Source organism: Mya arenaria, chromosome 11 (assembly GCF_026914265.1).
Source record: "Mya arenaria isolate MELC-2E11 chromosome 11, ASM2691426v1".
NCBI lineage: Eukaryota > Metazoa > Mollusca > Bivalvia > Myida > Myidae > Mya > Mya arenaria.
In genome coordinates, this window is record NC_069132.1 from 32,500,455 (window position 1) to 32,513,432 (window position 12,978).

General features: G+C 35.8%; 2 protein-coding genes across 2 annotated transcripts in view; one reads left to right on the plus strand and one right to left on the minus strand.

The window, feature by feature from the left end:
- LOC128208057 (molecular chaperone MKKS-like) overlaps positions 1 to 12,978 on the minus strand; it is a 23,786-nt gene continuing 10,808 nt past the window's right edge. The window contains exons 6-7 of the mRNA XM_052911370.1: positions 6,342 to 6,452; positions 1 to 3,601 (exon numbers count right to left, since the gene is read on the minus strand). Coding sequence (XP_052767330.1) covers positions 3,083 to 3,601; positions 6,342 to 6,452 — 630 coding nt within the window. The 3' untranslated portion in view covers positions 1 to 3,082. The remainder of the gene's footprint in view (positions 3,602 to 6,341; positions 6,453 to 12,978) is intronic.
- LOC128208058 (uncharacterized) lies at positions 8,893 to 12,710 on the plus strand. Its single transcript, XM_052911371.1, has 3 exons — positions 8,893 to 9,270; positions 9,755 to 10,190; positions 10,387 to 12,710. The coding sequence occupies exons 1-3, from the start codon at positions 8,954 to 8,956 to the stop codon at positions 10,918 to 10,920; spliced, it is 1,287 nt and encodes a 428-aa protein (XP_052767331.1). The 5' UTR covers positions 8,893 to 8,953; the 3' UTR covers positions 10,921 to 12,710.

The following is a 12,978-nucleotide window of genomic DNA, read 5'->3' on the forward strand; positions in this document are numbered from 1 at the left end:
TTGTGTAGCTTTTGGTGTTTATTTCATGTTTTGGTACATATCTGACATTAAAACTTCAATAATAATTTCATTAAAATACATATACACTTAATTTTGAAGTACATGTATGTCAAAATTAGTGTACTTTATACACATAGAAATTGTTATCAACATCATTTAACACAATGTATAAAGAAATGACTTGTTATATCCAAAGTTAATATATATGTTGGCCAGATATAGACCATTGATAATCAACGTTAACATATATGTTGGCCATATTTTGATCACTGATAATCAATGTTAACATATATGTTGGCCATAAATTGACCAATGTAATCAATGTTAACATATATGTTAGCCACATATATTGACCACTGATAATCACTGTTAACAAATATGTTGGCCATATATTGACCACTGATAATCAACGTTAACATATATGTTGGCCAGATATTGACCATTGATAATCAACGTTAACATATATGTTGGTCAGATATTGACCATTGATAATCAACGTTAACATATATGTTGGCCAGATATTGACCATTGATAATCAACGTTAACATATATTTTAGCCATATATTGACCATTGATAATCAACGTTAACATATATTTTAGCCATATATTGACCATTGATAATCAACGTTAACATATATGTTGGCCAGATATTGACCATTGATAATCAACATTAACATATATTTTAGCCAGATATTGACCACTGATATTGTTGGCCAGATACTGACCACTGGTATTTAACGTTAACATATATGTTGGCCAGATATTGACCACTAAAATCAATATAAATATAAATGTTAGCCAGATATTGACCACTGATAATCAATGTTAACATATATGTTGGACTTATATTGACCAATGATCCCATGTGCAAAAATTGTTTTCTTTTCATAATGCCAGTGGCATATAATTGTGGTATCATTTTAAAGGGTATTGCTTATTTATTACATATGGAAACTAGATAACCAAAAAATACATTACAGATAAAGTGACGGCAGTAAGTTGTGTTTTTGTTCTTATTTCAACTGAAATTGCAAGTGAACGAATGATTTTGTTTTAATATTTTAAGGTTAAAACAGCTCATTTGCAATATTTGTATGAGCATAATATTTGCATATTCGTCCTTTACACATTAAACCCTTTCATATGATACCAGCAAAAAACGTAAGTTCAGCATGCACAATTAAATATCCCGCACACAATGCTTATTCCATTCACTTCTTCTTTTCTTATTTTTTGGTTACATGTATGACAAAAAGTGAGAACTGAATACATCAGATTCTTTCAATCAATATCATCAGAACTATTTACAAACCATGGAAAGCTTTTTGATTTCAAATAAATTAAAACTTCAATGAATAACTACTATTACTAACTATAGGTTAGTTAATGTAAGTTAAAATGTATTTATCAATTTGAATGTGGTCAGGCCCGGCACGTGCTGGGTGGCCATTTTAATTTGATAAACGCATACTAACAAACATTAACTAGCTTAGTGTTCAAAATTATATTTTCTCTACTGACCAAAACTACTATCACTTAGTATAGGTAAGTGCAATCTCATTAAAATCAGATCTCCAATACACGCTTCACGACGTACATAACGTAATGAAATGAATGAACGTCACGATATGATTTTAATGAGATTGAGGTAAGTGTTTATTAAAATGTTTTTATCAAATTAAACAGGTAAGGCCCAGCATGTGCCGGTGTTCACTATTATCTCTTGTCTACTGGCCCAGCCTACATGTATGTTTAAATCAGCTGATCTACCTGATTAAAATAAATAATGACTGATTACTGGTTTACCAAAATAAATGTATGGCAGATATTAAACAACACTGCCATCCCATGTGAGATGAAATCATTTTTAACACTAGTGTTTGTTAAGGGGTCATTTCAGCCCCTTAACTCAAAAACTACAAAACATATAACATGACAAAATTATAAGGCACTTGAATAAACAATAACACAGGATCTGGCTCCAATTTCTTCAAAACACCTTACGTCCCTTATAACAGAATTAAGCTACACTGTCTTTGTTTGGGTATAATTTGCGTAACATTTAAATTCTTACACGAATTTTAGGACTTAAAAAAGAAATTATCTTTATAATAGTCACGATCCATTAATAACTATTAAGTAAATTCATGATTAAGTAATAAATTTGGATTAATGAAAAAAAAAACCTTACTTTTTTATGCTTAAGAACTTTTGAGAAATAGGTGACAGGGGCCATGATTACAAACAGTCTACAAACAGGGGCCATGATTACAAACAGTCTACAAACAGGGGCCATGATTACAAACAGTCTACAAACAGGGGCCATGATTACAAACAGTCTACAAACAGGGGCCATGATTACAAACAGCCTCGAGTCCGAGTCAAGACTCGGACCCAGAAAAACACTTTTATCAAATGATAGAGAATCATCTTTATTTCATTGGTTTGGCAAAACTAGATGTCAGGTTGCAACAGTAATTACATTCAGCAAATTTTATCATCAATACTGAACTAGTATGAAAGTTACCATAAAATGAAGATTTGCAATTTTGCCACTTGAATCTGAACTCAGACTTGAGTCTATTTGCATTCATGGCCCCTTGGCCCAGTTTTAATAAAGATCATAAGGCTTAAGATTGTAATTTGTAACTATCTAGGTGAAACTCTGTTTTTGGCATGAGCTGCATTTCAATAAAAATATCGTAAGACCATTTATTCCATAGATTCTGCCTGTAACTTGACAGTTGAACCCAAGAACTCTTAAGCAGGGTAAGGTTTACGAGGAAGATATCGTTATGAATCTGGGCCCTGGAGCTTTATTCACAAAGCAACGTAGGGTTAATTTTTAACTTACTAACAAAACCGCCTCGTTCCAAATTGAATTTTAAGACAACTAACAATGTTTGAAAAACCAAAAATATGAAATCAGCAAGAAAGTAGTATAAATAATAAATACATATGAAAACAATGGATGAAAAGTTGAGGGTATGTAAAGTAATAGACATTGTCAAAATTAAGAAAGTTTCACAAAGTTGATAATTTTCAATAAGATGCTAGAATAGAGACCCAGACTGGGAATACTTCAGAAGTTCTCCATAACTTGTCCAATTTTCAACAGTGAGCAGGCTGACAGCACCCCGGTCTGTACGGCTCCAAGGCACATCGCCGTACCATCCAACACAACTGTTCTCTCCTCTAAAACAGACTTCAACACTTTATTCATACGGGCACTAATGGCATTGTCTTCGAGTCCACCATTATCTCCCTTTGAACAAGGCTGCCCACAGTAACTGCCCTTACTAGCACTGTTGTTGTAAATACCTTCTGATTTCCAGAAAGTACTTAATGGGATTGGAACATTTTGCTCACTGAACTCAGTCAAGCCACATTGGCATAATTTATTGACCTTAGACATATCATCAGATCCAACAAAGTCCTCTGGATTCTTATGAATATGGCCAGTCTGTGGGTTAACGGCAAAATGACTCAGGTTGGGTATAGAAGCGATCAGAAGGCTTGATATGAATATGTTCGCAGCTTTTCGAATCATATATGATGAACATTCCAGTTCTGCAGTCAGGTTCAACAGATCTTTATTTATCTGAAAATAAGGTACAAAACATTTTATATTTGTCTCTAGATAAAATCAAACATTTTTCAGAAAAAGGGATTCCAAAAAGAATAACACAAACAGACTTACTGTAAGATTTTATACACTAGTAAATCTTGTGGCTTAGAAAAGGCATGTACTGAAACCTGCAGCTTTCAAACAAGTAAATAAAATTTCTATTCTAAATCTAGGTTTTAGGGGTTTTTTTTGCATCAAAGCACTATACTTACATAGCATAAACAAGAGGCCTAAAAGGGCCTATGCTCTACTGGCATGGCTTTTGTGGTCATATCAATCCAGAGCATGTATGTATGGGCAAAAGGCAACAGACATATACTTTATGTTTTGTGTTTGGGTTACCTGAAAACGTAGCACGTTCACCATCTGAGCCCAGAAAGTATTGTAAGCAGATTAGTTGCATGAACTATTTTAATATGTGCCAAGTAAAAGTCATCTGACAAAAAAAAAATACTTTCAAAACTGTACTCATAGTAAAAATTTCTGTAGTTTTAGAAGTTAAAAAAAGTTGGTCAAAAGGTCAAAGTCAAGGGCATCCTAGGACAACATTGATCAATTTGAACAAACATTCACAATCAATTGTGCTGAGATGGATGCACGAACACACAAAAATATTTTCAAACCTTTCCAGATTTATGTTTACCAAACCTGTGAACCCTGGGTGTGGCCAGTAATGACACCAGGTGCATAACTTAAACATTCACAACCAATTTTGTTAAGATGAATGTGCAAACTACAGAACTTAAAGCTAAAAAATGGCCTTTGGGCTTTCAACAAGAACAAGGCAGAGTAATTCACAAAATCAGCTGCAGAAGCAAAAATCAAATTGTCTCTCAAAATCCTAGACTTCTCAAATTGTCTCCCTTAACTCTAGACTTGAATTTACATGTACATGTAAACTTGGCTAAAAATAGAATTCGCTCATGCAGACCTGGCTAAAAATAGAAAGCATTTCTTTAAAACTTTCATGGCCTATAATCTAGGCATTTATGGACGGATCTGGCTGGTTTTCGAAAGGAACCAAGCTCTAATGGATATCTATATACTGTACAAGTTTCATCGAGATACAATCAAAACTGAAGACTGTATCGTGTTCACAAGCAATTGTTTACAGACGCACGACCGCACGGACGCACGAACTTTCATGGCCTATAATCTAGGCATTTATGGACGGATCTGGCTGGTTTTCGAAAGGAACCGAGCTCTAATGGATACCTATATACTGTACAAGTTTCATCGAGATACAATCAAAACTGAAGACTGTATCATGTTCACAAGCAATTGTTTACAGACGCACGACCGCACGGACGCACGGATGCACATACTACGTACACATTACCATCGCATAAGCTCTTCTGGCCTTTGGCCAGTAGAGCTAAAAAAACAGTGAACAGGATGTCTGAATGCAACACTATCTAATGTATATTGTTGTCCAAAATTGTGCGTTACAGTCAAACCTGGTTGAACGGTCACCTGCTTTAAACGGCCACCTGCCTTAACAGGCCACTCCAAATTCCCCCCGTACGTTTTTACTATATAATGTATGTGCATTAAGCGGCCAACTGTCTAACGCAGCCACGGCCACTAATTTTTGTCCCCATGAAGCCATATAAACACTAATTAGCGGGCACTAATCCCTTGTCACTGACACTTCCGCTGATCAATTTTTCCAATACACAGCTTCAATTGCGTAAAGAAGTTTACGGAAAAGAACGACGGCCTCGGGTATTTCCGTCATCCAATGAAAATGAATATTGCATCACACGATTGCCATGCATGTTTACTCATCGAGAAATCATGTTTATTACACGTCGGCGAATGTTTTGATCAGAATTGACACAATTAATGACACAATTAATACGATAATTAAATAATTACGAATTTAATAATTAAATGCCGACAAAAACACCAGTTATTATGTATTTACAGTTTACACTGTCATTCGAAGGCGTGAAACGAGTAATGATTTTTTTTTCACTTCAATATTATTTTTCAAAGTGTACGAATTTATATTTCTATGATTTACATTGCATTGTTCTTGATATTTTTACTAACTTTGATAATGGCTGAAAATAAGACTAATCGAAAGTGTTTGACTCTAAAAGAACGTGTTGAGTGTATTAAGTTATTAGAAAACAGCCGTAGTGCAAGAAGTGTTGCCAAGGAATTTAACTGTGGAAGGACTCAAGTCAGTTTCTTACTTAAGCGTAAGCGTGAAATTGTGGAGGAATATGAAAGCAATCGGAATCCAAACGCAAAAAGAGGAAAATGACAGGAAATGAGGAACTGAATGAACTCATGTATAAATGGTTTATGGACGCTTGTGCTCGTCTTGTAATGTATCGGGGCCATTAATTCAGACCAAAGCCAAAAAGTATGCTGAGGAGTTAGGTCTTACTGAATTTAAGGCTAGCAATGGGTGGCTGGAGTCATTCCTTACTAGACACAACATTGTTATTAAGAAACAAGGTGGTGAGCGTGGCGAAGTCAATCCGACCACAGTGGCAAAGTGGTTAGACCAGTTTCCATCACTTTGCGAGGGGTATTCTCCTGAGGACATCTTTAACACGGATGAGTCTGGACTATTCTACCGAGAATCATCGAGATCCACATTCTGTACTGTATATTTCTTGCGCACCATTAAATCGCTTTGTGAAAATTAAATTTAGTACTTAACATTTTTGAAAACAATAAAATATATAAGCTGTGTTACCCGAGTGTGTATGTGACTGGCCAGTACTGCCTGCCAACATCCGGCCCCTGGGAACACATGAGGGTGATACAGTAGTTTCTCCAGGCTGCATAACCCTGCCTCACATGCACCCTGAAACATTAAGTATTAATTGTAACTTATTATTAACATTAATTATCATTAACTCTTATATAGTTTTCTCTGGTCCTTAAGGGGCATAACTCCACAAAGCAGTTTTGGTACAATCTTCCCATTCAAGGAAGATAACAACTTAACCTATAATTTTCAACTTGGGTTGTTTTTCTTTGAACTGAGGCATCATTCTTCACTTTTGAAGTATTCTTAAATACAATTTTGAATTTATTACATTCCACCTGTTTGTTAAGTTTCAGCTTTGTACTGTTACTGTTTGCTTGTTTTTGTCTTAGTCACATTCAATTTGCTATATGTCATCCAAGGGTTCACCTTATCAGTGGATAATGCAGGCTCTGTGCCTCACTTTGGGGTTATTGACTGCACCTGAACCAAGGCGACGTGCAGAGCCTGGTTTGCATCCATGTAACTGGGGCTCATAGGTCCATGATTATACATAGGATTTTACTTCTAAAAGCAAAAGGTTCACTACCTAACGTGGCCCACCTTGTGAAGCCCCAAAGCAAACCCTATATTTGCAACTGATACAGTTGTTGTGAAATCAACATATTGATTACATCTGTCCATCAACTAATTAAAGTGGCACTCTTATTCAAAATCAAAACATACAAATGTATAACATACAATTGTGAGTAAACAACTTACTAAATAATGCATTTAATATGGCAAATATCAATAACTGATAACAAAATTGTAACCGTGTATTTCATAGCTGAAAACGCAAAAATATTAAATGATGCGTGAATGCTAAAAGATTCACAGGGTTTTTCTATTGTTGCATGGGGGAAATACTGTGTTTTCTGCACCTTTCTTTCAAATTCAACTCGGTATCCTTCTTAAAAACCATTGTTTTTGACATTCATTTATCCTTTTTGGTATATTCAAACAATTGTATTAATTGTGCTAAATCTTATTTGGGAGTAAGAGTGCATCTTTAATTCTTTTTTGACAAAACAATAGACAGGGACTAAATTGTAAAAGTCTTTGAATGGAAAAATGCAGCTAATCCATCTGGATGTCCTAATTTCTTGTTACAAGATCAGATCCTTTTAAGATAAGATCATCAACCATCTATCAAGACTTGAAAGAACATACCATAAATCTGTGAGTGATACAGGGTGATATTGCTTCAAACATAAATGCCTGCAGTGTGAAGGAAAAATATTTACTGTCTTTCCCTGCAAACATATCATTGATGTAGTGCAGTAAGTCAATAACTGCATATAAAATCAACGCAAATATTGAGTTGTTGCATTAAGGTGGTGATATTATGCTTGCACAATCATTATACACTATGTTGCAAAAGAAAGTGTGCACATAGGTTTTAGTTAGTTTGATGCATTATTTTCAATAAAAATTATATGATGTTTTTGGTATCAATTTTTAGAGAAATCCTTGTGCTTTTTTATCCCTTGCCAAATCAAAGGTTTTGGGATGAGGATTTTGTTTTGAAAAAAAATAGGTCACTAGGTGAAAACTTATTACTGGAACCATAATTATCATTGGAACCGTATCGGTAATGGTAAGAAAACGCTCAAACTGAGTCAGAATGTTTCCCTTGATCAAGTTCCACCTGCTTGTAAAATTATGTCACATGGGGTCAAAACTAGGTCACAAGGTCAATTATTTGAAACACACTAGGGGAATTACATTTGATCCACTATACATTAAACTTTATCAGAATGTTTCCCCTTGATGACCTCTTGAACTTGAACTTGAACTGGGTCACTAGGTCAAATCTTAGAAAAGATTTAGGAATTCAATAGGCAATAATTATATCTGGTCCAATATTTATGAATTTTAATCAGGATGTTTTCCTTGATGAAATCAATAACTAGTTTGAAACAGGGTCACATGAGGTCATACACTAGATCACTACGTCAAATCCTTCAAAAATCAAGTCTGAAACCTAATATTGGTATTATTTGGTCAGACTTTGTTCAAACTGTGGTCAGAATGTTTCCATTGATGTAATCTTGGTAGACTCTAAAAGTGGGTCACATGGGGTAAAAAACTATGTCACTAGGTCCAATATTAGAACAGCCTAAAGAACACTCGACAGGCATTATTTTTTGCAATATTTCTGGTCCAATCTTCATGTAGCTTACATCGAATATTTGCCTTGATTAAATCTTTTATTAATTTGAAACTGGGTAATGATGTGTCAATTTTGATTTGTTTGTTTTTCTCAAACTTACCATAAGCAGATTGGGGTAAAAAAGGGAACTTGCGAACTGATTTAACAATCAAATTGTGTTTCATATTACGTATGTTTCAAATTCTGCTTAAAGTTCTGAATGTGATTTTCATTATCTTGTGTGTGACCACCCCTATTGCTTATGCAAGTGACAATGGGACTTCACATGGAACATAATGTTGAGAGACGTCATAAGGAATGTTATTCCATTCCTCGATTAACACTTTCTTTTGCCACTCAGTGTATTTTCGAAGACATATAGGACATCTTTGTAGGCAAAACAATGGCCGCAGGATTAAGTGAATCAGTGCTCAATGCTGGGGACTTTGAATACGACTTTCCTTGCACAGAGTGTCAGGAGCATGGCCTTAACTCGGAGGCTGACTTCTATTGTCAACACTGTACCAGACAATTTTGTAGACTGTGTGTTAAGCAACATGACCGTTTTAACAGCAGACATCAAATTCTTGGAGCAAAAAAGAGGGACAAATGGGGGAAAGTGAAAAGCACATGCAAGCTGCACCCAGGTGCAGAATTGAAGGTCTTTTGTAGCACCCATGGACAGCCCTGTTGTGTGACATGTCAGAGGGAGCTACATAGGTATGACTAGAGAAATAACTGCTAGCAATTAGATATGTAGATTATACAGTGTGATATTGAGCCTTAATTTTTTTTCGTTTTCTTTTCTTTTGTTATTCTATTTGTATTAATATGCTTCGTTTACCTTATAAATAAGCACATATTGAGCTTGCGAAATTTTTGAAAAAAAATCAAGGTATTGTCATAGCCTTTGTGATGTTGTTAGCGGCGGCATTATCATCGGAGTCGTTGTGAAAGAACTTGGCCTTTACTAAAATAAAACGCTTAAGATAGTCGTATGAAACTTGGTACACATGTTGCCATGTGTATAGCATTGCCTATAACTCTGATTTAAATAATTATTGAGTTCTGCTATTTATTCAGCTGGAAGAAAAATGTGATCAACTTATGGTGTTTGTTAAGCAGCTCTCTTGTTGTTGTTGTTGTTTTTAATTTGAAACAGGCTTTCAACAAAACATCAAGTCTGGAAATGTATTTCTTTCAGGAACTGCAAGAATGTTATCCTCCTTCAGAAAATGAACAGTTCATCAACTCCAACTCATTCTGGTGAGCCACGAGGAATAGATAGAGCTAGATGCACTAAATCCACAGTGTTAACTGACGTCCTCCCTGATAAACTGTATAAAATTTGGATGATCCAACAACTTAATGTAAGTTTACCAAATGACACAGATGCATGCTCAATACGGGGCATAACAGTGCTGCCAGGAGGTGAGATTATCATAACTGACCATGCAAACAGCAAGTTAAAGCTGCTGTCTGCTAACTACATCGTGGTAGACCATTTCAGAGTGCCATTAGCGCCAAGGGGCATCTGTAATGTTGTGTCTGACAACCAGGTGGCTATCTGCTTTGGAGGCAAGGAGATCCTGTTCATGGAGGTCAGAGACAGAAGACTCAGAATGAACCGGAAACTCAATGTAATTGTCATATTTTACAGTGTAATCATTCAATGAGAAAATCTGCTTATATTTTCATTAATTCATTTAATTATGTCTCCATTTTTTTTTTTTTTTTTTTATAAATTCACATAACTGGCGAACACATCAATATCAATTATTTAAACTTTTGTAACTACTACGTACCGGTACTTATAATTATCTTTCTTTATTTCAGCTGGAGCATGATTGCTTTTATATGTCATACAGGGAAGGTCATCTGTATGTATCATCTATTGATTCAGTGTACAATTACATTCTGTCTGATCAGAGAGTCAGGGACATTGGTCAGAGGGGGAGGGAAATAGTTTGGGAGCCTGGGAGGGAGATATACAAAACACTTACAGGGCGTATTTGGGCGATTGCTGTGAGCGCAGGTGGGGGCAGACTCTACATCAATGACTATTATAATGACACACTGGTGACAGTGGACATACAGGGCAGAGTGCTGGCCACACTGAAGGATGAAAACCTGAAAGGCACCAGGTGTGTGCATGTGTCCCCTAGTGGAAACGTGTTCCTGTGTGGGTCAACGTCCAACACCATATTACAGGTGGACAGTGAGGGCAAACACAGACTGACCACACTTGCCACCAAAGAGAATGGTGTTCCAGTATGTCGTCCACAAGCATTGTGCTTTGACAGCAGGACCTCTTCCCTTCTTGTTGGGCAACATGGAACAGATAATCTTTTAGTGCTAAAACTGAAATGAACAGACATTATTAGAAGCGCTCATCCTCGATCAAAAGGAAACTTGAAACATCAAAGATGAGAAAAAAATCCAATCATGTATTTTGTTATTAAACTGTATGCTACAGCTGATTATTCTGTCTAGTATAAGGTTGCCTTGTAATGGTCAACTTGAAATAAAAGGGTCTATTTTAAATTCATTTTATGCACAAGATAAAGTGTGACAACGTAACTATCAGCACAATCATCATTATAGCCATCATATTTGTTTGGGACAACTTAACTATCAGCACAATCATCATTGTAGCCATCATCTTTGTTTGGGCCAACTTAACTATCAGCACAATCATTATTGTAGCCATCATCTTTGTTTGGGCCAACTTAACTATCAGCACTATCATTATTGTAGCTATCATCTTTGTTTGGGCCAACTTAACTATCAGCACTATCATTAATGTAGCCATCATCTTTGTTTGGGCCAACTTAACTATCAGCACAATCATCATTGTAGCCATCATATTTGTTTGGGCCAACTTAACTATCAGCACAATCATCATTGTAGCCATCATCTTTGTTTGGGCCAACTTAACTATCAGCACAATCATCATTGTAGCCATCATCTTCGTTTGGGACAACTTAACTATCAGCACAATCATAATTGTAGCCATCATCTTCGTTTGGGCCAACTTAACTATCAGCACTATCATTATTGTAGCCATCATCTTCGTTTTGGACAACGTAACTATCAGCACAATCATTATTGCAGCCATCATCTTTGTTTGGGTCAACTTAACTATCAGCACAATCATCATTGCAGCCGTCATCTTTGTTTGGGACAATTTAACTATCAGCACAATCATCATTGCAGCCGTCATCTTTGTTTGGGACAACTTAACTATCAGCACAATCATCATTGTAGCCATCATTTTTGTTTGGGCCAACTTAACTATCAGCACAATCATCATTGTAGCCATCATCTTTGTTTGGGCCAACTTAACTATCAGCACAATCATCATTGTAGCCATCTTTTTTGTTTGGGCCAACTTAACTAACAGCACAATCATCATTGTAGCCATCATCTTTGTTTGGGCCAACTTAACTATCAGCACTATCATCATTGTAGCCATAATATTTGTTTGGGCCAACTTAACTAACAGCACAATCATCATTGTAGCCATCATCTTTGTTTAGGACAACGTAACTGTCAGCACAATCATTATTGTAGCCATCATCTTTGTTTGGGCCAACTTAACTGTCAGCACAATCATTATCATAGCCATCATCTTTGTTTGGGCCAACTTAACTAACAGCACAATCATCATTGTAGCCATCATATTTGTTTGGGACAACGTAACTGTCAGCACAATCATTATTGTAGCCATCATCTTTGTTTGGGCCAACTTAACTGTCAGCACAATCATCATTGTAGCCATCATCTTCGTTTGGGCCAACTTAACTATCAGCGCAATCATCATAATAACAATTATCTTTGTTTAGGTCAATTTAAATATGAGTACAATCATCATTGTAGCCATCATCTTTGTTTGGGCCAACTTAACCATCAGTACAATCATCAATGTAGCCATCATATTTGTTTGTGTCAAATTTACTATTAGTACAATCATCATTGTAACCATAATGGCATTATCTTTGGTTGGGTCATTTTATTATCACCTAGTTCCCTATTGTAACCACCATCTTTGTATGGGTTTGTTTACTATCAGTAAAATCATTATCATAATGCCTCAGTAACATTAAATGCAGTGGATTAAATGTCTACAGCCAATATCAATTATAGGGCTGTTGCATCATTCCCACGGTCACATACTGTAGCAGTCACAAATGATGTACGCTATACGAAGTATATTGAATTTGTTGAGACAGAAAATCTGCAACTGCCTTGCAGCAAATGTGACTGAGGCATAACAATGATCTTCGTTTGTTTCAATTTATTATAGCAATGTGACAAAAAAGATCTCATCTTAACTTGCATTGCTGCACGAATACAGAGTGACAGATTGATCTTGTTGGTGACAATTAAATTTAATAGTCTACATTTTTTAGTTTAAAGCTGCACCCT

What these genes read in the sequence shown, in the direction of transcription:
- LOC128208058 (XM_052911371.1), top strand. Translation starts at nt 8,954, where the DNA reads ATGGCCGCAGGATTAAGTGAATCAGTGCTCAATGCTGGGGACTTTGAA. An exon ending in TGTCAGAGGGAGCTACATAG is followed by an intron (nt 9,271 to 9,754) that starts GTATGACTAGAG and finishes TATTTCTTTCAG; the next exon opens with GAACTGCAAGAATGTTATCC. An exon ending in GAATGAACCGGAAACTCAAT is followed by an intron (nt 10,191 to 10,386) that starts GTAATTGTCATA and finishes TCTTTATTTCAG; the next exon opens with CTGGAGCATGATTGCTTTTA.